Raw genomic sequence first — 23,680 nt, forward strand, 5'->3', positions numbered from 1 at the left:
TATGACTTTTTTCTATTTTTTTTAACTTGCTCTTTGTTTTTCATTTCTAATCATAAAAATCTTTTCAAACTTCATTTTTTCAGACTGTTGACTATTTCTGACCATTTCTTTGCTTGCTCAGAACTAACTTTATATTTCACTATGAGCACAGACAGATCCTCTCCTATCTACACCCAAAATCCCCAAGCACTTTGGCTGTCAGAGTTGTAGCCAGGATATAAATAGATGTACTAACTGCAAACAAAGTTACTAAACGCACATTTTAAAAACTTTTTATTGATTGCATTAGAATAGCAAAGTGCGTTCCTTACCTTGATAAATGATGTGAAATCCCTGTTTGTTCTGAGAATAATCGCTATGGAAATACAAGCTGGTCTCATGGGTTGTGCTGAACAGTGAAGCAGGGACCTGAGGACCACTTAACCTGCCAATTACAGAGCCAGTATCTGCAGGTCCGCTTCGTACCTCCAGGTAGTCGTGTATTGTTTCAGTGGAGAAATTGACAAATTGTAGATGCACACCTGATAAGATAAATCACATACATTACATTACCTAACGATACATTTAATTAAAGCAGCAGATGTAAAGTGCACTTCCAGCTGTTTATTGCACTGCTGCTGTTTTCATGGACTGTATCCTTCTCTGATCAGTGTAAACACTTTTTTCCTGGAAGAAAAAGCTGAGGTTCTATTGTGCTAATTGTTAGAAAGTATGAAGAATTAACTTTTTATATACAGAAAAATATACAGCGTATTTCTTTATTGACTATTAACACTGTGTAGATATACAAAGACTAAATGATAACCTGTCATGAAGCACTTTTTAAATCCCACTCAAAAGCTTAGAAATTTATAAAACAAGGCTTTAGGGCCACATCTGTTCGAAAAATGATCCCTGATCAGCAGTCTGCATGGATGCGTGAACTATGCCCATATATTTATATAGAGGAGCAGTAGGAAATGTAGTCTATGGGATTTCAGGGGTCAGTACACGAAAATAGCAGCATAATATAGAGGATGAGCAGTAGGCGATGGAGCTATACTAAAGGCTGGAGCTCAATAATCTCACTAGGAAGGAAGTGAAAGGCTAGGTTAAAATAGGGTGTCCAATCAAGAAATCAAAGGATGGAGCCGATCAGGAAATCCCAGATCGACCCAATCAGGAAATCACAGGGTAGAGGTCATCAGAAACAACAGGTACTGGTAGCTGAACTAGCAAGGAGCTGTCTAAAGTGCTGAATAGCTCAAAGGGAAGACCTGCTACCAGGTGCACAGAAGTCGTGGGTTCGAGTCCTGACAATCAGATTGGAGATCAGGTCACAACTTTGAACTCTTGTCATGTTCCTCAAACTGTTACCGATCTTTTTTTGCTGTGTGACAGAGCATTATCCTGCTTATAGAGACTAATGCCTTTTCAGAGAAATCTGCATGATGTACTGTATTTGGATATCCTCAGGTAAGTGGCATGTTTAAGACATGAATGCTAAGACCCATGTGAATATTATTCCATACTGCATCTTTACCTTAGGTAACCAATATACGAGCACATGCACCAAGTCATCCATGTGATATATACAGTATATATATATATATATATATATATATATATATATATATATATATATGTAATTTCTGTCACCATCTTCCATTGCTTAATGGAGCTGTTATGCTCAAATGATCTTTGTATGCACTTCTGATGATGGACACTGGAATCAGGATGGGTTCTCTGAATTGTTTGCAGGTACAGTGCGCCATGTGCAGCAAGCTGTGATACACTGTATACTTTGAGGTCTTTCAGCCACAGTTAGCATTAACTTTTTAAAAGGTTGGGCTGCAACATCTCTGCTCTTTGCTTGAACCAGTTGGACTCGATTTTAATTTCCCACCTTAGGCACCCATGACCAATTGTCTGTCATTAGACCTCTTTGGTAGGTAGTAAACCCTTCATTCGAGGAACACCCACAAGACTTCCTTTTTTCTCTGACTCATTTTTTTTTGCTTCTTACACATCATCTTCCAGAAATGACTGATGGGATAATCTCTGCTATTTACTTCACCTGTTATTATTTTTAAGGGTATGGCTGGTCAGGGCGTATTGGTTAACTGACCAAAATAGAGAAATATTCAAGATCTTTGAAAAGATAGAAAAATAGAAGTTTACTTACCAAAACCAATGGGCAGTTTGATTGTCCATGTGCAATCCAAACTACTCGGGTAATTTCCTGGAAACCCAGGGCTGAGTATCACCCCACTGAAGTCAATCATCGCTCCACCACACTGAGCTGAAGAGATCAATAGTTGAATGACAGTTAATTTAATAGACTGGCAAATGTTTTCCTGTAGTACATGATGAATTATTGGATATCTTGTTTTCCATCTTATGGAAACTGGAATGAGCACCAAGGTTAGCATTGTAGCTCTGGAGTTCTGGGTTCAAATTTCACCAAGGAAAATAACTACAAAGTGTTTGTAAGCTCTCCTTGTAGTTGCATTGGCTTCCTTCAGATACTCTGATTTATTTGCAAACTCCAAAAACTTACTATGAATTTACATTGTGAGTCCCAATGGAGACAGTGATGACAATGTATGTGAAGCGCTGAAGGAACTATTGGTGCTATTTAAGAGAGCAGAATAAATAAAATGTGATGCTGTAGCCTCAGGGCATACTAGGGAAGCCATTTGACCACAAAGAAATTACTTTGCTTTCTGATGCTTCACCAGTGTGAGAAATGGTGGCCATAAAAAGTTTTGTTTTTTCTTTTCAAATTAAATCTCAAAGTTTTTGAATTCACGTGGCACCACAAAAGTCAGGAAATTTGACTCAAACTCATATCGATCCTCTCCTCTCTAATAAATCTTTGACAGAAATGGACACAGAACTAGGCACCTATGCAAGAGCAAATATATGGGCCCTTTGCAGTCTAATTGCTCATAATAATGAACAATTTCACCGGCTTTTGAGATGAAAATTGACCTCTTGGGCCCCTTTCTGTTGAACATGTTACACCAATGACATGCCCACCTATGACACTATTGGTACATATGTTTTTTTTAGAGATCACTTACCAATGCATATTGGAATTGGGTAGTTCCATCTTCTTACTGGTCCAGGCATGCAAGTGATGTGAGAATGTCCCTGTAGTAAAAACAGGCAATAAATTAAAATGCGGTAACAATGGAAAAGGTAGCACTTTGATATATTAAGATGTGCTGCATTGTAAGAGCTACTTCAGATATAAACAGTCTACCTCCGTCTACAGTTTGGAAAAAATGTTTCTGATTACAATTTTGTTTGTGATCCTTCTAAATAAAGTTTCGCTATCTTCTTTAGAGAATATTTTATTGGTAAGAGCATTAACCTTTACTCACAACCAAAAATATTCAGAGCACAGGATGTTATGATGTTGGAGCCATTAGCAATCATTTAAAATCTTCTGAGAAAACATGCAGTAAGAGTTCAATTACCATACAGCACCACCACAATACAAAAGAAGCATAACATGCTGTCCAACTAAATCAATAAGTGTATGTAGCACATGAACGTCTTGGATATAATTGAGCAGATCAATTTGTGGGACTCTAGTTTATCAGCCAGGTTGGTAGTCTCTGGCCACTGAATGAGAGGCTCATCAATCTCTTACCTTCTGGCATCCCCAACACAGATTTTGATTAGCTGGACTGACGTAATGTCATCTGTGCACCACTCTGCAATCAAGACGTTGTACCAGCCCGGCTAATCAAAAGCCGGACCGACCGGGCATCCTTGAGGGTAACAGATTTGCGAGTCAATGAACCGGAATCTTGTGAATCAATTCGCCCAACTATAGGGCTCTATGTAAAGATGTTCCACAAGTGATATTCTATATAGAATAAAATAAGTAAAAGAGGATTGTATGGAAAAGAGATGGCCCTTCTTTAAAACATATGGACATCGTTAGGAGCTGTATTGCATATATTTTGGGTTTTAAATCATTTTGGCATTTGGATTTTGCAAACAATTTTGCACTCTGAGCTGCACTGTCTATTGCTGGCCAAAAAATAACTTAACCATGAATTCATCTTTGAGGTCATTCTGACCAGAACATTTGTAACCCTTTTATTTGTGTGAGTGTCTGTGTGTTGAGGGGGAGAACTATTTTGTGCTTATTTTTGACCACAAAAAACATTAGAGTTAAGTAGAATTTTATGGTCATAAATCAGCTGAGCAGAGCTCATAAAGAGACAAAAGAGTTGCGTCTCCCTTCAGAAGTTGCTGACAGATACTCAGTTAACTTATTCCGCAGCCAGCAATATGTAGGGAAACAAATGCTATAAAACACAAATGGTGCAAAATTTTTCATGAAATTAAATTGCAAAAATTATTTTTTTAGCCCAAAATACATGGATTTAAATAGAATAATAAAAGTAACTAAATGTGTCCATATCTCTAAGAATAATTACAGAGTCATAAAGTTGGGAGATGTCTTTAGAGACAATTGGGCAGGTTTATCAAAACTGCCAGCAAAACTGTCTATGCTGCCCATAGCAACCAGTTATAGTGAAGTTTTCATTTTTCCACCACAGCTTAAGAATTGCTAAGGGCAACAAAGAAAGTTTTAGTAACAGTTTTGGTAAATCTGCCTATGATTGAAAAATAAGGAAAAATACTGGAAGCTTGAGCAGATTTTTAAGAAGAAACATATTAATGTTAATTAACATTTTCATTCACAGCTATACAACAATTTCACTTATTTGTTTTCTATTTTTAATAGAATCCTACTTTTAATAGCAAAACAATGGGGTTAATATAAAATTATCTTATAAATGTAAATTAACATACTAGATCATTTTCTTCCTTTGACAAAAAAATCTAAGCAAAAGCATCTTTCTTTAATCTCAATATTAACTAATTAACACTTGTGGTTACTTTAATTAGCATAATATAAATAAAATTAAGATAATGTAAAATAAATGACACTACCTGGAGAGAATATCCTTGATCACAGTGAAAGGACACCACATCCCCAACCATGTATCTGTCACCAACTTTTATCCCATTACTTGGCATTAACGGCTCTGGACAGGAGTCAAGGCCAATTGCTGAAATAATAAGTAATAACAGTGATCTTCCAGCCAATTATTCATAATGACACATGTTGCACATGCTTAATTTTCCATACTACTTGTTCAAAATTAGTCAAACAATAATTTGGAAATAAAAGCTAAATCCTCTACAGGGCCCTTAAAATAATTCTGGTTCAGGAGAAGAGATGTACAAAAGAGATGAATGGATCTCTTGAATTTCATTTCAGGCAGATTATGCTCGATTCGGCAAGAAGGTTAGATTTGGTTCACAAAAAATTGTTTCAGATTGCTCTGAAATGTTTTTATTCTCTGAGGTCTCTCCAAGACCACATGGCATAATAAAAGAAGGGGAGGGAAGAAAAGGAGTTAAAAAAATATTAAACTTTATATTCATCTATTTTTTTCACCTGTCCCGGCTCCAGTGCTAATCATTGCTCCTTTTCCCATGTACAGCTGCCTCAGTACTAGTCCATGCTTGCCGTCTTTGGTAACACAGATGTGTTTGGTGGGTTACCAAAGACAGCAAGCATTGACTAGTACTGAGACAGTTGTACATGGGAAAAGGGAGCAATGCCTAGCACTGGAGCCGGAACCCACCAAACACCCCTGATGTGATCATACAAAGCTTTTTAGCTTTTAATGGCCGATCAGGCAAAGTATAGTTGTGTGAGTATTCAAGGAGCATCATTTCCAGCTTCCATATGTTTTACAAGAGTTTGCCTCATCATCTACTTCATTCATCCCCAGCCAGGTGTCTAATAATCTCACAAGCAAACACTGGTCTGAGGATAGCATCTTTTCAGGGCAATTGAAAATTGGGAGATTTTCATGATTTTCAGTTCCGCAAAGCTGGTGAATATGAATTTCCAAAAATTCACTCATCCTTAGAGGCCTCCCATTACTCAGACACAGACCATTTTTCTTCATGAAGAGATCCTTAGTCTGGGGTTGCTGATATATTGAGAAACACACATTTCCAAATATATCCAAGAGAAACTGCATCCTAATAAGTCCTTGTGACAAATATACATGATCAATAAACAAATAAGCAATCAAACGATAATAATAAATAAGTATGTGAACAACATTAAATCGTAACTATAAAAGATCTTGAAACTGGCCAGCAGGATAAAGTGGCAAAATGCTTTGAATAGGCTCAAGTTTTACATATGATATAAACATTGTGAATTTAAATGGAACCTGTCACCCCCAAAATCAAAGGTGAGCTAAGCCCACCAGAATCGGGGGCTTATCTACAGCATTCTGGAATGCTGTAGATAAGCCCCCGATGTATCCTGAAAGATGAGAAAAAGATGAGAAAAAGAGGTTATATTATACTCACCCAGGGGCGGTCCCGCTACGGTCCGGTCCGATAGGCGTCGATGTCCGGTCCGGGGCCTCCCATCTTCTTAGGATGACATCTTTTTCTTGTCTTCACTCTTCGGCTCCGGCGCATGCATACTTTGTCTGCCCTGTTGAGGGCAGAGCAAAGTCCTGCAGTGCGCAGGTGCTGGGAAAGGTCAGAGAGGCCCGGTGCCTTGCACTGCAGTGCGCTGGAGCCGAAGAGTGAAAACAAGAAGAGGAGGTCATCATAAGAAGATGGGAGGCCCTGGAGCGGACCACGACGCCCATCGTACCGGGACCGCCCCTGGGTGAATATAATCTAACCTCTTTTTCTCATCTTTCAGGATACATCGAGGGCTTATCTACAGCATTCCAGAATGATGTAGATAAGCCCCTGATACTGGTGGGCTTAGCTCACCTTCGATTTTGGGGTGACAGGTTCCCTTTAAGTTCTTGGTCCCAATTCACAAACAGTAAAAGGGCTTCAATTTGTCTTGTTTTTTTGTCATGCACACAAGATGGCACCATATAAAAAATGTATATCTTCAAAAATAAAAAATAAAGTTGCAAGAAAAATAGATCACCTACCTGGAAACAGTTAAATTAAATAGCAATCCCATTTACCAAAGAAAAGCTTTCTATTTGAAAGTAATGGAATTTTGTATGGGACACTGACATTGACAAATGCCTTTCTCTGTTTGTAGGTAATACTAATTGAATTCATACAAATTACTAGAGTCCAGCTATCAGCATTTATATCCCTGTTATCAGCTGAGGTACTAAGACCAGCTGCATAATTCTGGAGCACCGTTAGAGTCTATTGTTACTGCCTGACATCGCTGTCAGCACACGTTCCAACAATGAGAAATGCAGGATTTGCTATTGGTTTATTAATGCAAAAAAAAAAATCCACCTGTGACAATATTTCATTTCCTTTGAAGTTGAACATTTTATGCACATAGAGATTGCATAATTCCAACCAATATATAGATGTAACATGCATTTGATATTTGTTAATGCATTAACTCTGAATTTCTAGATTAAAGAAGAATTCAGGTCTATGGATTAATAGGATTAAATCACATAATGGCTTTACTTATCTGACATTCTAAATCCACTAGGGATTAAAGAAAGGGTAAAATTAAATAAATATAGGAGACTATGTTGGGAATGTATGCACATACGTTCAGATAAACCTGTGAGAAAAGCTTTATTATAAAAATCAAAATTTATTTTTCATTTTCTTTGTATTAAATCTAAATAATGGGTAGTATTCTTGAAGTAGCTTTCCAGTAGTTTTTTATTTTGCATTTTGCTGACGGAAAGATACTTATCACCAGCAAGAGGCAGGTAAAGCTATGTCAAATAGGATACACTGATACTCTGTAGTATCTATTATTGGACAGCAATTAAAAATAATCAAGAGCGATGTGATGAGGCTCCACCTTGTTAGGGCTGGCGGAACACCCCAAATAATATGAAAGAGGCTATAAGGTGCGTTCGCAGCCCGGGGTCCACCATGCAGAGATATTACCTGCTGCTTGGTAATGGCAGACAGTATATGGCGTTATAATGAAATCACACATGTGTTAGCGTCACGCAGTATGTAAGGAGACGCTATACCGCTGAGTGAACGCTAGTGTTTGGTCACAGGACTCTTGTTTGAGCAAGACCGATGTCTCTGCTGAGCAGGCTCCTCTGCAGCTGAGGAAGAATGGGGGACCACAGAAGACATGGTTCGAGGTTCTCCCTGTACAGTGGTGGGAACTCAACCCCTAACATTACCCCCCCTACTAGGGCCCCCTCCTCCTTGGGCCTTGCTACGCTCAAAAGCTGCAATGAGCTGAGGAGCCGGAATGTGCTTGATAGCCAAGAAGGTAGGCCCTAGGAGGGGGGTAATGTTAGGGGTAGAGTTCCCGCCATTGTACAGGTCCTGTCCTTTGGGCCATGACCCTTCCAGTCAACCAGATACTACTTTTTGCCACGTACCACTTTGCACCCAACAATGGCGTTCATCTCATAATTGTCCGTGGACGACCCCAATGTCCCGGCAGATGACTTGGAAAACTGGGACATGTGAACGGGTTTTAAGAGGGACACATGAAAGTTGTTGGTGATACCTAGGCATGGAGGAAGGGCCAAACAATAGACCACAGGATTGACCTGTTCCAGGACCTTGAAGGGACCTATGTAGTGAGGCACAAACTTAGTGGACTGAACTTGCAGTCTGATGTTACGGGCAGAGAGCCACACTAAGTCGCCAGGAGCAAAAGTCAGTGCAGGGCGCCGATGAGCATCGGCGGAAGCCCTCATTCTCTCCTTTGGGCCACAGATAGCATCCTCTGTGCGGTTCCAAATGTAACATGCCTCCACCACTCAGTCTGTCACCCTAGAGTCGGTGGACGACATGGGCAGGACAGGGACACGTGGAAGCTGGCCATAATTAAGGAGGAACGGGGTATGCCCAGTGGAGTCGGCTACGGCATTGTTCAGCGCAAAATTTGCCCATGGTAGCAAGGATGCCCAGTCATCTTGCCTGGCCAAAACAAAATGTCACAGGTATGTGACTAGGGTCTGGTTGGCCCTCTCTACCAACCCGTTTGTCTCAGAATAGTAAGCTGAAGAGAGGTTAAGCTCAGTGCTGAGTAGGCAATAAAGCTCTCTCCAGAACAGAGATGTGAACTGGGGACCCCGGTCACTGACACTTTTGTCAGGCATACCGTGCTTAATGAGCAATGCCACCAAGTCCTATGCAGAAGGTACCCATGGAAGAGGCACCAGGTGCACCATTTTAGAAAAATGGTCGGTGACTACCCAGATAACATTGCAGCTATGAGACTTGGGTAAGCCCACCACAAAGTCCATCCTAAGCATTTACCAGGGCCTGTCTGCCACCAGCAGGGAGTAAAGTAGCCCAGCAGGCCGTTGCCAAGGAGACCGATACTTGGCACAGGAGACACACGCCCAAATATAGTCTCTGACATTATGGGCCATATGCGGCTGCCAGTACATCCTCATCAGGAGCTTAGATGTCCTCTTGGTCCCAAAATGTCCACCCACCCTGAACGAGTGAGCCCACGAGAGAAACTCCAGTTGCAAATTAGGTGGCACAAAAGTCTAGCCTGGGGGCACAGACTCTAGTGAGACAAGGGCCACAGTTCTCAGGTTCTCTGAAGGGACAATTAGCCGAGTCAACTCCTCCTCCTCTGATGACACTATGGAGCGGGAGAGAGTGTCAGCATGAATGTTCTGCTCCCCGGAGAGAAAATGGAGGCAGAAATGGAACCTGGAGAAGTACAAGGACCATCTTGCCTGGCGAGAGTTTAGCCGCTGGGAAGTTTGTAAATTAAACAAACTCTTGTGGTCCGTGTACACTTGGAAGCAAAAACAAGCCTCATCCAGGAGGTATCTCCACACCGAAAAGGCCAACTTCATGGCTAGCAACTCCCTGTCCCCGATAGAATATTTTCTCTCAGCCGGTGAGAAGGTCTTAGAGAAGAAGAAGCAAGGATGCTTCCAACCTTGAGCATCCTTTTAGAAGAGGACTGCTCCAGCACCCACTGAAGAGGCATCCACCTCCATAATAAATGGTTTAACAACATCGGGGCAATTGAAAATGGGAGCGCTAGCGATGTTTGACTTGAAAGAGAGGAAAGCCTTGGAGACCTCCTCCAACCACAATTTGGGATTAGCTCCCTTCTTGGTGAGGGCAACCAGGGTAGCTACCAAAGTTAAGAAGTGGGGAATGAACTGGCGATAATAGTTAATGAACCCCATAAAGTGTTGCACCGGTTGGAGAGAATCGGGTTCCTGCCAGTCCATCACAGCCTGTAGCTTGGCAGGATCCATGGCCAATCCCCGGATGGAGATGAAATAGCCAAGGAAAGGCAAGGACTCCTGCTCAAACACACACTTCTAAAACTTGGCATAGAGGGAATTTGCCCGTAGGAGGTCAAAGACATTGCAAACATCTCTCCGGTGGGAGTCTATATCTGGAGAGTAGATGAGAATATCATCCAGATAGACTATGACCGAGGTGGTGAGCATATCCCGGAAGATATTGTTTACAAAGTCTTGTAAAAGAGCAGGGGCATTAAAGAGCCCAATGAGCATCATCAGATAATCATAATGGCAGTCACTGGTGTTAAATGCCATCTTTCATTCTTCTCCCTCATGGATGTCAGGTTGTAAGCACTCCAAGATCAAGTTTAGTAAAAACCCTTGCTCCCTGCAACCTCTCAAAGAGCTCAGATATCAGGGGCAGAGGGTGCTTGTACTTAACGGTGATGGTGTTAAGACCCCTGTAATCTATGCATGGATGTAGTTCTCCATTCTTCTTCTGCACGCAAAAGAACCCCACCTCTGCGGGTGACACTGACTTCCTAATGAATACTCTTGCCAGATTCTCCTGGATGTACTGAGTTATTGCCTCTGTCTCCATGAGAGATAGTGGATAGACATGACCCCAGGGAAGCTCAGCACCAGGCAAGAGGTCAATAGGACAGTCATAAGGGCGGTGAGGCGGAAAGGTCTCCACAGCCTTCTTGGAGAACACGTCCGCATAGGGCCAATAGTGCTTGGGGAGAGAGGAAAGGTCTGCGGGTACCTCAGTTGTGGCAACCTGAACGCACTCCCTCAGACATCTACCCTCACAAGATTCACTCCATCCCAGAATTTTCCCTGAGGATCACTCTATATGATGGGAGTGGTAATGTAGCCAACGTATCCCTAACAAAACCTCATCAATTCCCTCAGGAATGACTAGCAGGGAGATAATCTCCTGATGGGAAGAAGACATGTAAAGAGGAAATGGGATGGTTTGGTGTGTTATCTGTGAGGGCAGTGTTGACCCATTTACCACTCGTACGGTAACTGGTTTGGCGAGCATCACCAGGGGTATTGCATTACGTTGGGTGAAGGCAGAAGACATGAAGTTGCCCACCACCTCGGAATCCACGCAAAGCTCTACCGTATAAGTGGATGGGCCTATGGTAATTGTCCCCTTAAAGGACAGTTTAGTGGAAAACGCCGCTGTGTCTAGTGAACTTCCTCCTACGGTCACTAGATGGGGACATTTTCCCAACTGCTGAGGACATCTGGAGGCAAGATGTCCTGACTGCCAGCATACATGGCAGACCTTGAGGGCATGAGCAGCCCGAGACTTAGATCCCATTCGTGACAATTCCATGGCCTCACGTGGCTCGAACGTCTGATCTGGAGAATCCAGAGGTCTGGCAAAGATGGGAGCCAGCCGAATCCTCTGCCTACACTGGGCTCCCTCCAAACTTTGCTCGTTAAAACAAAGGTCAATGCAAGTGGAAACCGCTATTTGCTCCTCCAGGGTGGCGGAAATCTCCCTAGTGGCCAAAGTGTCCTTCACATGGTCAGCCAGCCCCCTCCAAAATACAGGAATGAGGACTTTATCCAGCCTCTCCATCTCAGATGCTAAAGTCTGGAAGTGGACAGCAAAATGGCTGACCGTGGATGAGCCCTGTGTCAGTGTCAGCAGTTGGATCGCCGTATCATGGGTGATTCGAGGTCCCAAAAAGACCTGTTTCAGAGTGCTCAGGACCCGCGGAGCACTCTGCATCGCATGATTGTTGATCTCCCACAGCAGCATAGCCCACTCCAACGCCCTGTCCGACAGGATGGTTATTATAAATCCCACTTTAGCCCGCTTTGTGTGAAAACGTGCAGCCAGGAGCTCAAGGTGTATTGCACACTGCTCACGAATCCCCTACATGACTTGCTATTGCCAGAGTACTTATCTGGCAGCGGAAGGTGGGATAAGGTCGGAACAGGGGTGGCAGTGGACAGACTGGCTGCAGCCATGCTAGCAGCCTGAACAGCTACTGCGGTAACATCCACAGCTGAGGTTGTGCGCTCGGGAGCCGCCAACCAGCCCTTGAGCTGCTGGATGTGCCACTGCAGTCACTGTTTGTCCGCCATTACTAGCCAGACCCTGGTGCTAGTATAATGTTAGGGCTGGCGGAATGCACCAAATAATATAAAGGAAGCTATAAGGTGCGTTCCCAGCCCGGGGTCCACTGTGCAGAGATATTACTAAGGAAAATAGAAAAAAAATGGAATCTGGCTCAACAGGACTGGATTTTCCTTTTCTTTTTATTTTTCAAAAGAAAATATGGTGCATGCAACAGAAAAATTTACATGGTCGGCATGACCCAGTCGATGCGTTTCGACTGCACTAGGCAGTCTTACTCATGTCAAAGATTCAGAAGTCCAGATCTCTATGTCAGAACCAATATCCACTTCAATATCAAAAGCTTTTGAGTCATGCAAGGCACATACTTTATTTATGAATAGGGTCATGTTGTTTTAGTGATCAATGTGGGTCTCACAACCCTAAACCCTATCAGTGAAAATAGCTTACATTTTCTATGAAATGTTTTCTGACAGTTCAGTTAAATAAATTTGGCTCAATATTCATTATTGAATAAGAGAACTTGAACTTTTCCATAGCATGAAGTACCTACTCAAATAATTTGAAACAACCCACAAGCTCAGAATTTTACTTATTTCAATTGGAATTTTCTTGGAAGACATGAGAAAATTAGGTTTGCAGGTCTGTGAGTTAAAATTACTTTTTTTTTCTAGAAGTCGGAACATGACATATTTTACTGGTTTGTGTAACGCTGTCAAGAAATATTTGAAATCACTCCTTTGTAGTGTATCAGTGTAAAAATGATATGTTGTGATACTTCTAAGAGATTTAAGTTTGCAATCTAGTTATTAGAAGAATTTGAACTTCTCACTCCTAAGCACCAGCAGCACATACACCAATACTGCACATTTCTGCAACTGACTACAAAGCTCCAGCAGTGGACAGAGACTGATGCATTGTCTTCAGGACATGTGTAACATGCAGGATTTCTTCTCTTTAAAGCTATTAATCAATTCAAAAAGAGAAAGTCAGCGAGACTTGTTGCTGGATAGGAAAGCCAAGAAGACAATTGCCTGGACTTTGTGTGCTGCTGGTGCTGGAGCTTTATAGTCAGCTGCAGAAATGTGCAGTATAGGTGCATGTGCGGTGTTACAGCTTAGAAAGAAAGCAGAATCTGCTACTCAACTAAACAATTTTATCAGAAACTGTTAGCTAATTCTTGCTCCATTAATCACAGGCAGTCTCAGAGACTGCCTCTATTATTGAAGCTATGTACATTTTACATCTAAAACTCTGCTAGCTAACACCTGGGGACCATGTTTTTAGGATGACTAGTCCAAGAGACAGTTTCCAAGAGGTTTACCTGGACTGGTAAATGTCTCCATATAGGCACTTGCACATGGCCTCTTTATTAGTCCAAGTGTGATCCAATACCATTTTGGACTGCACTTGGATCAAATTTTATTGTATGGGGTCATGCAGATTTCAGATTTCTTACTCAGGCCAAGCAAGTCCAAGGAAAATATTGCTGCATGCTAGATTGGGATTTGATATTGAGATTGCACTCGGCCATGCAAGTGAAGGAGTCCATGGACACCACCAGAGGGCACGTTGATAACATCTGAGTGCAGTCCAATATTCACGGACTGACAGAACAGAGAAGATAATGTTTTATCTTCTGCTCATCCGAGAGAATCGGATCACATTATGCTCACATTCTTTTCAAACTCTGATCAGAGTGAGATTTGTGTAACCGACCCGATTCTCTCGGATGAGGAGACACATGATTATCTGCACCTAGCCCATGAGTGAGCATAGAGAAACCTATCAATCAAGGTGAGCGGGTTGAGAGAATCTGCTTGGGACCTGCCTTTTGGACTAGTCATGATAGTCACTTGTTGCATGACTTGGTGAGTATCTTTACTCTGAAATGTCAAAGAATTTCAGACTAAATTATACATGGCTGCAATAATGTAGGTAGCTTGATTCTGCTGAAAAGTTCTCTATAAAGCTTTTTGTAAGTACTGCAACAAACATTTGTCATTTATAACTGAAGACACACTTTAAACATTGTAAAGTGCTCTATGTGCATGGTATTGCACCAAATTTTGTTGGTGCTAGTGCAATTCGGGTTCCCGGATTCTTGCCAAGAGCTCTGCATTAGCAGAATTTATTGTTGATACCGTAGCTATGCGTTGGATCAGATGGATCACCAATTGATAGAAAGGTGTTTTTTTTTCCCTTTCTTATGGCCTTTGTGTTATTCTTCAGAAGAATATATGTGTAAAACCAATGCTATAATATAAACACCTGTCATTATTATTGTTAATAGCAAATTCGAAAGCCTTGGAAGCATTAATAGATCAACATTTCATTTGCTAAACAGCAGGTGTTTTGAGTTCAGTGAACATTATCTATTCATGTTTTCTAATTAACTTCTTTTTTGACGCTGCTTGAAAATCTGCAAACTAATTACAGTAATTAAATAATCAAGATTTTTCTAGGTGAATTCAAGCCAAAACTATCAGCTGCATTAAAGTCATTAGGACATCTGAACATTTTTTTTTCTTCTTCCCTAATAAAGTTTATGTCAGTTATAAAATAATTAAGAAAAGTTCCACCTGCTTTAGAGGTGGTAGTGGCCCCCTTACCTATTGGGTCCCTGTGTGACTGTAAAGGTTGCATCAATTATATATCTGCCCTTGAGTATTTGAAAGCCAAAACCAGTGGGTGAATAATACAGACCTGGTGATGTGTTTCTATTATACTTTTCCTCTGATTGTGCCACTACTGGATTTGGCTTACAAATACTGATGTAAAATACTGAGCGTCTGACCGTGACCTCACATAGAAAAAAAATTAACAAATAAATAATAAAATTACAAAAAAGAGCTACAAACTTCTTCACACTTTTTCAAACTATTTTCCAAAAATAGCGCTAACTTTTTAGAAGGCAATAGGAGGGTCTTGTTTAGGGAATGTTACTTGACACAAAGGCTTGTTTTCGAGTAGCGAGCTGTTGCTTTTATCTGTATTATTTTGGGGTACTCATACTTTTTTATTTATCTTAATTGTATTTTTGCAGCTTAAAAACAGCAGATTCTGCATTTAATTTTTTTTGCTCTATGCTATTCACCATGCAGGATGCAAAATTTTATATTTAATTAGCTTGGATTTTTGAAGATGTTATAATACCAAATGTTCACTTTTTCTATTGTTTCTTTATTGTTGTTTTGAGAAAAGAGGGTTTCAAATGTCACTCAATTTTTTTACACCTATAATATTTTTACTTTTTTAGGTGTTTTCTTTTCTTTTTTTAGTTCTCATAGGGGACTTGAACCCGGGATCACACAATATACTGCAAAAATGGCAGCTGCTACGGGAACCTATCACAATTTTGCAATTATGTTGGGGAGGGTAGGAGCGTGGAAATGGGCACACCACTGTCATCGTAACACTTAAATGCTGCTGTCACAGATAGATTGACAGCTGCATTTAAGTTAGTAAATTGCAAGTGCTGGCTGTATAACACAGCGGGCACCCTCTGTGCATGGTGCTCATCCACCTGTATCAGATGAATTACCAGTGTGTCCCTTTGGGTTATTCCTCTTGGCTTCACATATGCAAGTCCTTATTTGAAGAAATCATGAATTTGCAATACTCTGTTGGGAGATTTTTATGCTTTATGCGTCTTTGTGTGCCCAGTGGTGCATTTACATATGTTATATTTTTGTCACTTTTTTACCAGGAATTTGGACAGATGTGTCCACCTCCAAATTAGGATTACAGTTTGCCTTAGTACAAATTGAGTACATTATGGTAACATGCTATGCAAAACCCTTGACAAACCGGAAGTCATATCATAACCATAGACACAAAGAGCTAGCATGAAAAACTACCAACAAAGTATCACAAACCTACAAATAAAAAATATATATATATATATATATATATATATATATATATATACTGTATATATATATATATATATCTATATATAGATATATATAGATATATATATTTATTTTATTTATTTATTTTTAAAGCCATTTCATGTCACTTATCTCAGGAAATGTCAAGCCTGGAGAGAAAGGACAGGATACATCAGTAAGTTTAGCAGTTTTTTGCAATCCCTGGAAGCTCTATGTTGCCTCTTCTTTTTTAATCTCTAGAAGAGCTAGCATATTTATCATCAGTAGCGCTACTTTCATCCTTTTATCACTATATAACAATAGTTTTCCACCATATCTTCAGCTAGAGTTGTGCAAGTTCCATAATAAATTTGACTTTCTGACATCAATCTCTTGAAAACTCTCAAACAGAGATGTCCAACTGAAGTAAAACAGATTGAGCTTCACAACAATTTTGAGAATATTGTTCCAACACTCGCGTGCCATTTACAGCTTTTACTTTTGCGACAACAGAGCAGTGAGATATGGAGGCTTAATGAAAACCTGACAGAATATAGACACAGCTCTAAGACTGAATTGTCAGAACCCAAGGAGAGCGCTGTGGTCTAAAAATATTACAAATTCATCCTATTAACTCAATCCCTACAGTAGAAAGGAAGACGCTGGGAGCCGGCAGGGGGAAGGAAGGGACTGGCCCAAGCTGTACTTGTTATATTTCTTTCTAAGCTTAATATCAGATCGATAGAAAATGAAACAATGCAATTTTAGTAGACGCTACTAAAACTCTTGCCTACTCATTATCTCCAAGGAAGAATTATCCTGCTGTACCCTTTCACTTGCAAAACAAAAACCATCTGCTTTGGTAGATCTAATAATCCTCGAAGTCAAAATCCGTGGTTGAAGCTATAATTGAACGTTGTAGACAAACAGATTGATCCGTGTGCAGCTTATATTTCTCAAAGACAGGAAAATGTTGGCATTGCGTTGACCAGATCTGTATCCACATGTTCCATCAACACAGACATGGGCATAGACATATGGTATACTGATTCTTATATCACCCATAATATTGTACTACAGTTTATCAGATAAATCATGCTTTGTAACATGGACATATTAAAAATCAAGGACAGCCTTTCGACATATATTTAATCTATTGAGATGTTGCAATACTGAAACATATACATGTAATGTAACTCACAAACATAGGGTGAATACAGCCATATTGCTAATAAGCCATATGGCATAGTCATAGCACAGATACATTTTAAACATAACCCACAATGTTATGTGTATCGAGGAAGTCATCCAGCCCTTGTCATGATGCACTTGTTAATTCTCTTCAGTGCTTTTGACCACCTTCAGGCTACCGCATTTTGCAGTGCTGCTGGTGTCATACATATGCATATACTTCTGACTACTTAAAGGACCTAGCCATAGTTATTGTCTAATTACCTTGTGCTTTATACAAGAGATTTTGCATCAGAACAATAGGATCCAATTTCCTGTTCTTGTGCTCTTTTCCTTTTCAGCTTGGCATGACTATGTTTTCTTGTCTGCTGACCATCCTCACCTTTGGCCATCTTCTACTTATGGTCTTTATTACTATGATTCCTGCCTTCTGCCTTGATACTGGGACCTTTTATTGTTATTTTGCCAAAGTAAAAATGTTACAACAGAGGAATCTGAATTTCTTCAGCAGTCAGATGACTGGAATAGCTCAACATACAAGAAATGTCTGTCAACACTCTCTTCTAGTTACATGGCTGCTGCAGCTCATCACAGACTAAGGCCTCTTTCACACGTCAGTGTCTCCCGTACGTGTAGTGACAGTTTTCTCACGTACAGGAGACACTGACACATGTAGACCCATTCAAATGAATGGGTCTATGCACGTGTCTCCGTGTTTTCACGGACCATGTGTCCGTGTTGAAAACATGGAGACATGTCCCCTTATCTCCGGCAGCACGTACAGCAATACACGTGTGCACGTACGTGTGCACGTATGTGTGCACGTACCGTGGTAGGAGACAGTGCTACAGTAAGCGCTGTCCCCCCTGCATGTGGTGCTGAAGGCGGCATTCCTCTCTTCTCCCCTGCAGGAGAGAAGAGATGAAAGATCAAGTTTTTGTTCTTTTTTGTTAAAAATAAAGTTTGCTGGTGACCTCCCGCCTCCCATCCCCAGTGCGCAGCCCAGTCGCTTGCAGAGAAATACTCACCAAGCTCCCACGATGTCTCCTCTCAGCGCCGGCAGCCTGTCCTGTGTGAGCGGTCACGTGGGACTGCTCATTACAGTGGTGAATATGAGCATATTCACCACTGTAATAAGCGGTCCCACGTGACCGCTCACACAGGACAAGCTGCCAGCGCTGAGAGGAGAGTGGAGACATCGCGGGAGCTGGGTGAGTATTTCTCTGCAAGTGGCCGGGCGGCGCACTGGGGATGAGAGGCGGGAGGTCACCAGCAAACTTTATTTTTAACAAAAGAGAACAAAAACTTGATCTTTCATCTCTTCTCTCCTGCAGGGGAGAAGAGATGAATGCCGCCTTCAGCACCACATGAAGGGGGGACAGAGCTTACTGTAGCGCTGTTTCTCCTGCACGGTCCGTGTGGTCCTCAGGCGGCACATGGGCGGCACACGGCTGCTGCACGTGTGCCACACTGATGTGCCACACAAGCACACGGACACGGATAACTCCGGTACCGATTTCTCCGGTACCGGAATTATCTGGATGTGTGAAACCGGCCTAAGGTGGTCTTGTGACAGAAGAGTGGTGACTTCATCACTTTTATAGCTGACAAAGACCATCAGAACAACCTGTGCTGGATCCATAGGGTTAACATCCTATGAGTTTGTCAGAGTTTTATCACATATTTGCTCCAGTAACATATTTATGCAGCCTGAACAACTCCTGTAGTCTTTTCAGTCCATCAATGTCCCATCCATTGTAAAAGGAGACTATGCCAACGGTAATGACTGTGGAAAATCCACAGCCCCAATGGGTAGGTTAGGGTGAGTAACTGATAATTTCTTAAAATATGCTATTTTAGACAGAAACAATTGCATTAGTAGTCTATTGGATGGACAACTCAAGTTGGACTTCATTCAACAGAAAGTCAAGAAATTGAAGTCGCTTCATATCTTCTGATGCTGTCATGACAATCACACTGAGCTCTTATTCAAATAAATATTTAATTATATAACAGAAAGAACTTTACAAAATGTGTTTTTTTAATGTGCTCTCCTTCCTGCCCCAGAGCATCCATTTTGTAGTATAGCACCCAAAATGTCAACTTTAAGATAAATATATATCTAGGTTCTGTCCACAAATGGGTGACAAAACCATGTATGGCTACAGTTCATCATTACCTAATTTTCATTGTATTGATCCAATAATACTTTTCTTTACAAATGCTCTTTCCAGTCTAAGACTTTAGACTGTAGCAATGGTCTTCAAAGCAAGTTATAAGCACTTGTATCTTATATGCCTCATTGATAAACATAATAGATTGATAATTGCATTTCAGAGCTGATGACTATGGTGACATCATTCCCTACAAAATACTCCATAAAATTTTTTTGTCTAGTGTGCAGTTAGTAATTACAAGATCAATCAGTTACCTAGAGTATTTTGAGCACAGCTATTCCCAGAAATAAGAATGTATAGCATATAAGAACAGTCCAGCTGTTTGGAATGATCCTTTTCGTTGTATTGAACCAACTGGATTTTTTTATTTTCTATTTTTTAAAGCATGAAGTGCATAAAGTGCATAGAGGCCTCAATTGTCATGATACGTTGTGTTATCATTATGTTGTAAGGTGCTGTGACCTCTGAGACTAGGCTGTTGTGATGTCATGATTTGCTTTCGTCATGGCTTGAAGCCCTGATCTAAATTGAAGATACAGATGCATGTGAGCAGGAAGACGATGAGGACCGAACGGCTGGGCAGCGAGCACCAGAGGCAATGGGGGTGCGAGGATAGGTGAGTGGTACGTATTATTTTCTGTTATTTTATGCTTTAAGACTCTGCTGTGATGTCATGAACTCATGATGCGCTTTGGTCATGGCTTGAAGGCTTGAAGCCCTCTTCTAAGGTAAAGATCCCAGCACATGTATGCAGAAAGAAGAAGCCCTGAGTACCGAACAGGTGGGCAGTGCGCACCAGAGGCAATGGGGGTGCAAAGATAGGTGAGTGGTAAGTATTATTTTTACATTTTTTTTTACATGTTATATTTACTATGCGTTGCGGTCTGGAGCATAATAAAGAACATTAAATTCATGAAAAATAACTTTGCTGCAAATCAAATCTCCTGACAAAATCCACACGATTTGGAGAATTTCCATCTTGCAAAATCTACTTATCTCTACTTGGCTACAAACCAAAAAATAATTTGCACTTTGAGAAAGACAAGAGTGATATTAGGGAGCATCGCAGAGCATGGTCAAGGTCTGCGCAGCGTGAATGGCCTTCACCGTAGAAACTGTATAACTATTTAGAAGCTGATGGACCAAGGATTTAGCTTTTTAGACAATTACTATCAACATTTAAAGAAGCTGAAGTCAGCTTTAACAGAAATGATAGCATACACCATGGGCCCAATTAATCTAACTTTTTATGCCAGAAAACTTTTGTAAAGCATTTTGAAAAGTTGCTAAAATTTTGCACAACGCAGAGCTGCACAAAGATGTCATGATTTTTCGAATGCCCATATTAGTTTAAAGCGGTTCAGCAAAAATGGCAGGGACGTACCCAAAATGGCAATCCTAACATTAGTCTTAATTTCTTAATTGACTGCTATGTGCCTAAAGCTGTGAACTCATACAGTATACCTGTTACAAGGGGCCAACCTCACTGAATTTGATAATGCACATGTATTTTAACATGTGCCTGGTATATGCAAATTCATTGGATAATACTAAAACATTTGCAAACATATCAAAGATTATATACATTGTGTAGAAAAACGGAATGCTCACTCAGTTTATGACTAACTTTACGGGTGCACATGTTCCCTGTTGTCAAATCTTAATGTCATAACTAAACCAATGGGCATAAAATATACATTTAACCCCTTCACTTCATGGCTATTTTCCTTTTTTTTTTCATTTTCATTTTTTCCTCCCTTTTTTCCAAAAGCCACAATTTTTTTTCATCAATATAACCATATTGATGCCAGTTTTTTGTGGAATGAGTTGTACTTTGGAAGTACTCCATTGATTTTACCATATAGTGTACTAGTAAACAGGAATACAATTCTAAGTGAGATGAAATTGCAAAAAAAAATTGCAAATTTTTTTTTTATTTACTATGTTCACTATATGGTAAAAGTGACCTGACAATATGATTCCCCAGGCCACTTCATGTATACAGATACCAAACATGTATAGCTTATTTTTTATATATGTGGTGAATAAAATTCTGAAATTTGTACCATAAAAAGTTTTTGCATTTAGAACCATTTTCCGAGACCTGTAGCATTTCCATTTTTAGGGATCTGGGGCTGGGTGAGGGCTTATTGATGATACGATGTTTTGATTGCCTGTTAATGTATTTAACTGCAATGTTGCATCAGCCAAAAAAATTAAAAAGTTTTGGCGCTTCAATTTTTTAAATATATATATATTTTTTATTGTTTTATTTTCAATGGAGCAAAAGGAGGGTAGTTTGAACTTTTGTCGGTTTTCTTCTTTTTCCATATTAACCCCTTGACCCCCAAGGGTGGTTTGCACGTTAATGACCAGGCCAATTTTTACAATTCTGACCACTGTCCCTTTATGTTGTTATAACTCTGGAACACTTCAATGGATACTGGTGATTCTGACACTATTTTCTCGTGACATATTGTACTTCATGATAGTGGTAAAATTTCTTTGATATTACCTGCGTTTATTTGTGAAAAAAAAATGGAAATTTGGCTAAAATTTTGCAATTTTCCAACTTTGAATTTTTATGCAATTAAATCACAGTGATATGTCACACAAAATACTTAATGAGTAACATTTCCCACATGTCTACTTTACATCAGCACAATTTTGGAACCAAAATACACACAACACCATTTTTTTTAGGGACCACATCTCATTTGAAGTCATTTTGAGGGGTCTATATGATAGAAAATACCCAAGTGTGACACAATTCAAAAAACTGCACCCCTCAAGGTGCTCAAAACCACATTCAAGAAGTTTATTAACCCTTCAAGTGTTCCACAGGAATTTTTGGAATGTTTAAATAAAAATTAACTTTTAACTTTTTTTCAGAAAAAATTTATTTCAGCTCCAATTTGTTTTATTTTACCAAGGGTAACAGGAGAAAATGGACCCCAAAAGATGTTGTACAATTTGTCCTGAGTATGCCGATACCCCATATGTGGGGGTAAACCACTGTTTGGGCGCATGACAGAGCTCGGAAGCGAAGGAGCGCCATTTGACTTTTCAATGCAAAATTGACTGGATTTGAGATGGGACGCCATGTTGCGTTTGGAGAGCCACTGATGTGCCTAAACATTGAAACCCCCACAAGTGACACCATTTTGGAAAGTAGACCCCCTAAGGAACTTATCTAGAGGTGTGGTGAGCACTTTGACCCACCATGTGCTTCACAGAAGTTTATAATGCAGAACTGTAAAAATAAAAAAATCATATTTTTTCACAAAAATTATCTTTTCGCCCCCAATTTTTTATTTTCCCAAGGGTAAAAGAAGAAATTGGACCCCAAAAGTTGTTGTACAATTTGTCCTGAGTACGCTGATACCCCATATGTGGGAGTAAACCACTGTTTGGGCACATGGGAGAGCTCGGAAGGGAAGGAGCGCCGTGTGACTTTTCACTGCAAAATTGACAGGAATTGAGATGGGACGCCATGTTGCGTTTGGAGAGCCACTGATGTGCCTAAACATTGCAACACCCCACAAGTGACACCATTTTGGAAAGTAGACCCCCTAAGGAACTTATCTAGAGGTGTGGTGAGCACTTTGACCCACCAAGTGCTTCACAGAAGTTTATAATGCAGAGCCGTAAAAATAAAACAAAAATTTTTTCCCACAAAAAATATTTTTTAGCCCCCAGTTTTGTATTTTCCCGAGGGTAACAGGAGAAATTGGACCCCAAAAGTTGTTGTCCAATTTGTCTTGAGTACGCTGATACCCCATATGTGGGGGGAACCACCGTTTTGGTGCATGGGAGGGCTTGGAAGGGAAGGAGCACCATTTGGAATGCAGACTTAGATGGAATGGTCTGCAGGCGTCACATTGCGTTTGCAGAGCCCCTAATGTACCTAAACAGTAGAAACTCCCCACAAGTGACACCATTTTGGAAAGTAGACCCCCTAAGGAACTCATCTAGATGTGTTGTGAGAGCTTTGAACCCCCAAGTATTTCACTATAGTTTATAACGCAGAGCCGTGCAAATAAAAAATATTTTTTTTACACAAAAACTATATTTTAGCCCCCAGTTTTGTAT

The 23,680-nt window shown here is 40.4% G+C and overlaps 1 protein-coding gene across 7 annotated transcripts in view; it reads right to left on the reverse strand.

Annotated features, from left to right (window-relative positions):
* The window catches only part of CSMD3 (CUB and Sushi multiple domains 3), a 1,888,113-nt gene that overhangs the window by 306,629 nt on the left and 1,557,804 nt on the right, over positions 1-23,680 (reverse strand). For all 7 annotated transcript variants that reach the window (XM_077271102.1, XM_077271099.1, XM_077271098.1 and 4 more), the window contains 4 exons: positions 4,960-5,078; positions 3,066-3,135; positions 2,165-2,281; positions 312-521 (listed from right to left, as the gene is read on the reverse strand). In XM_077271102.1, the coding sequence (XP_077127217.1) occupies positions 312-521; positions 2,165-2,281; positions 3,066-3,135; positions 4,960-5,078 (516 nt within the window). The remainder of the gene's footprint in view (positions 1-311; positions 522-2,164; positions 2,282-3,065; positions 3,136-4,959; positions 5,079-23,680) is intronic.

This window comes from Ranitomeya variabilis, chromosome 6, assembly GCF_051348905.1.
Source record: "Ranitomeya variabilis isolate aRanVar5 chromosome 6, aRanVar5.hap1, whole genome shotgun sequence".
Classification (NCBI taxonomy): Eukaryota; Metazoa; Chordata; class Amphibia; order Anura; family Dendrobatidae; genus Ranitomeya; species Ranitomeya variabilis.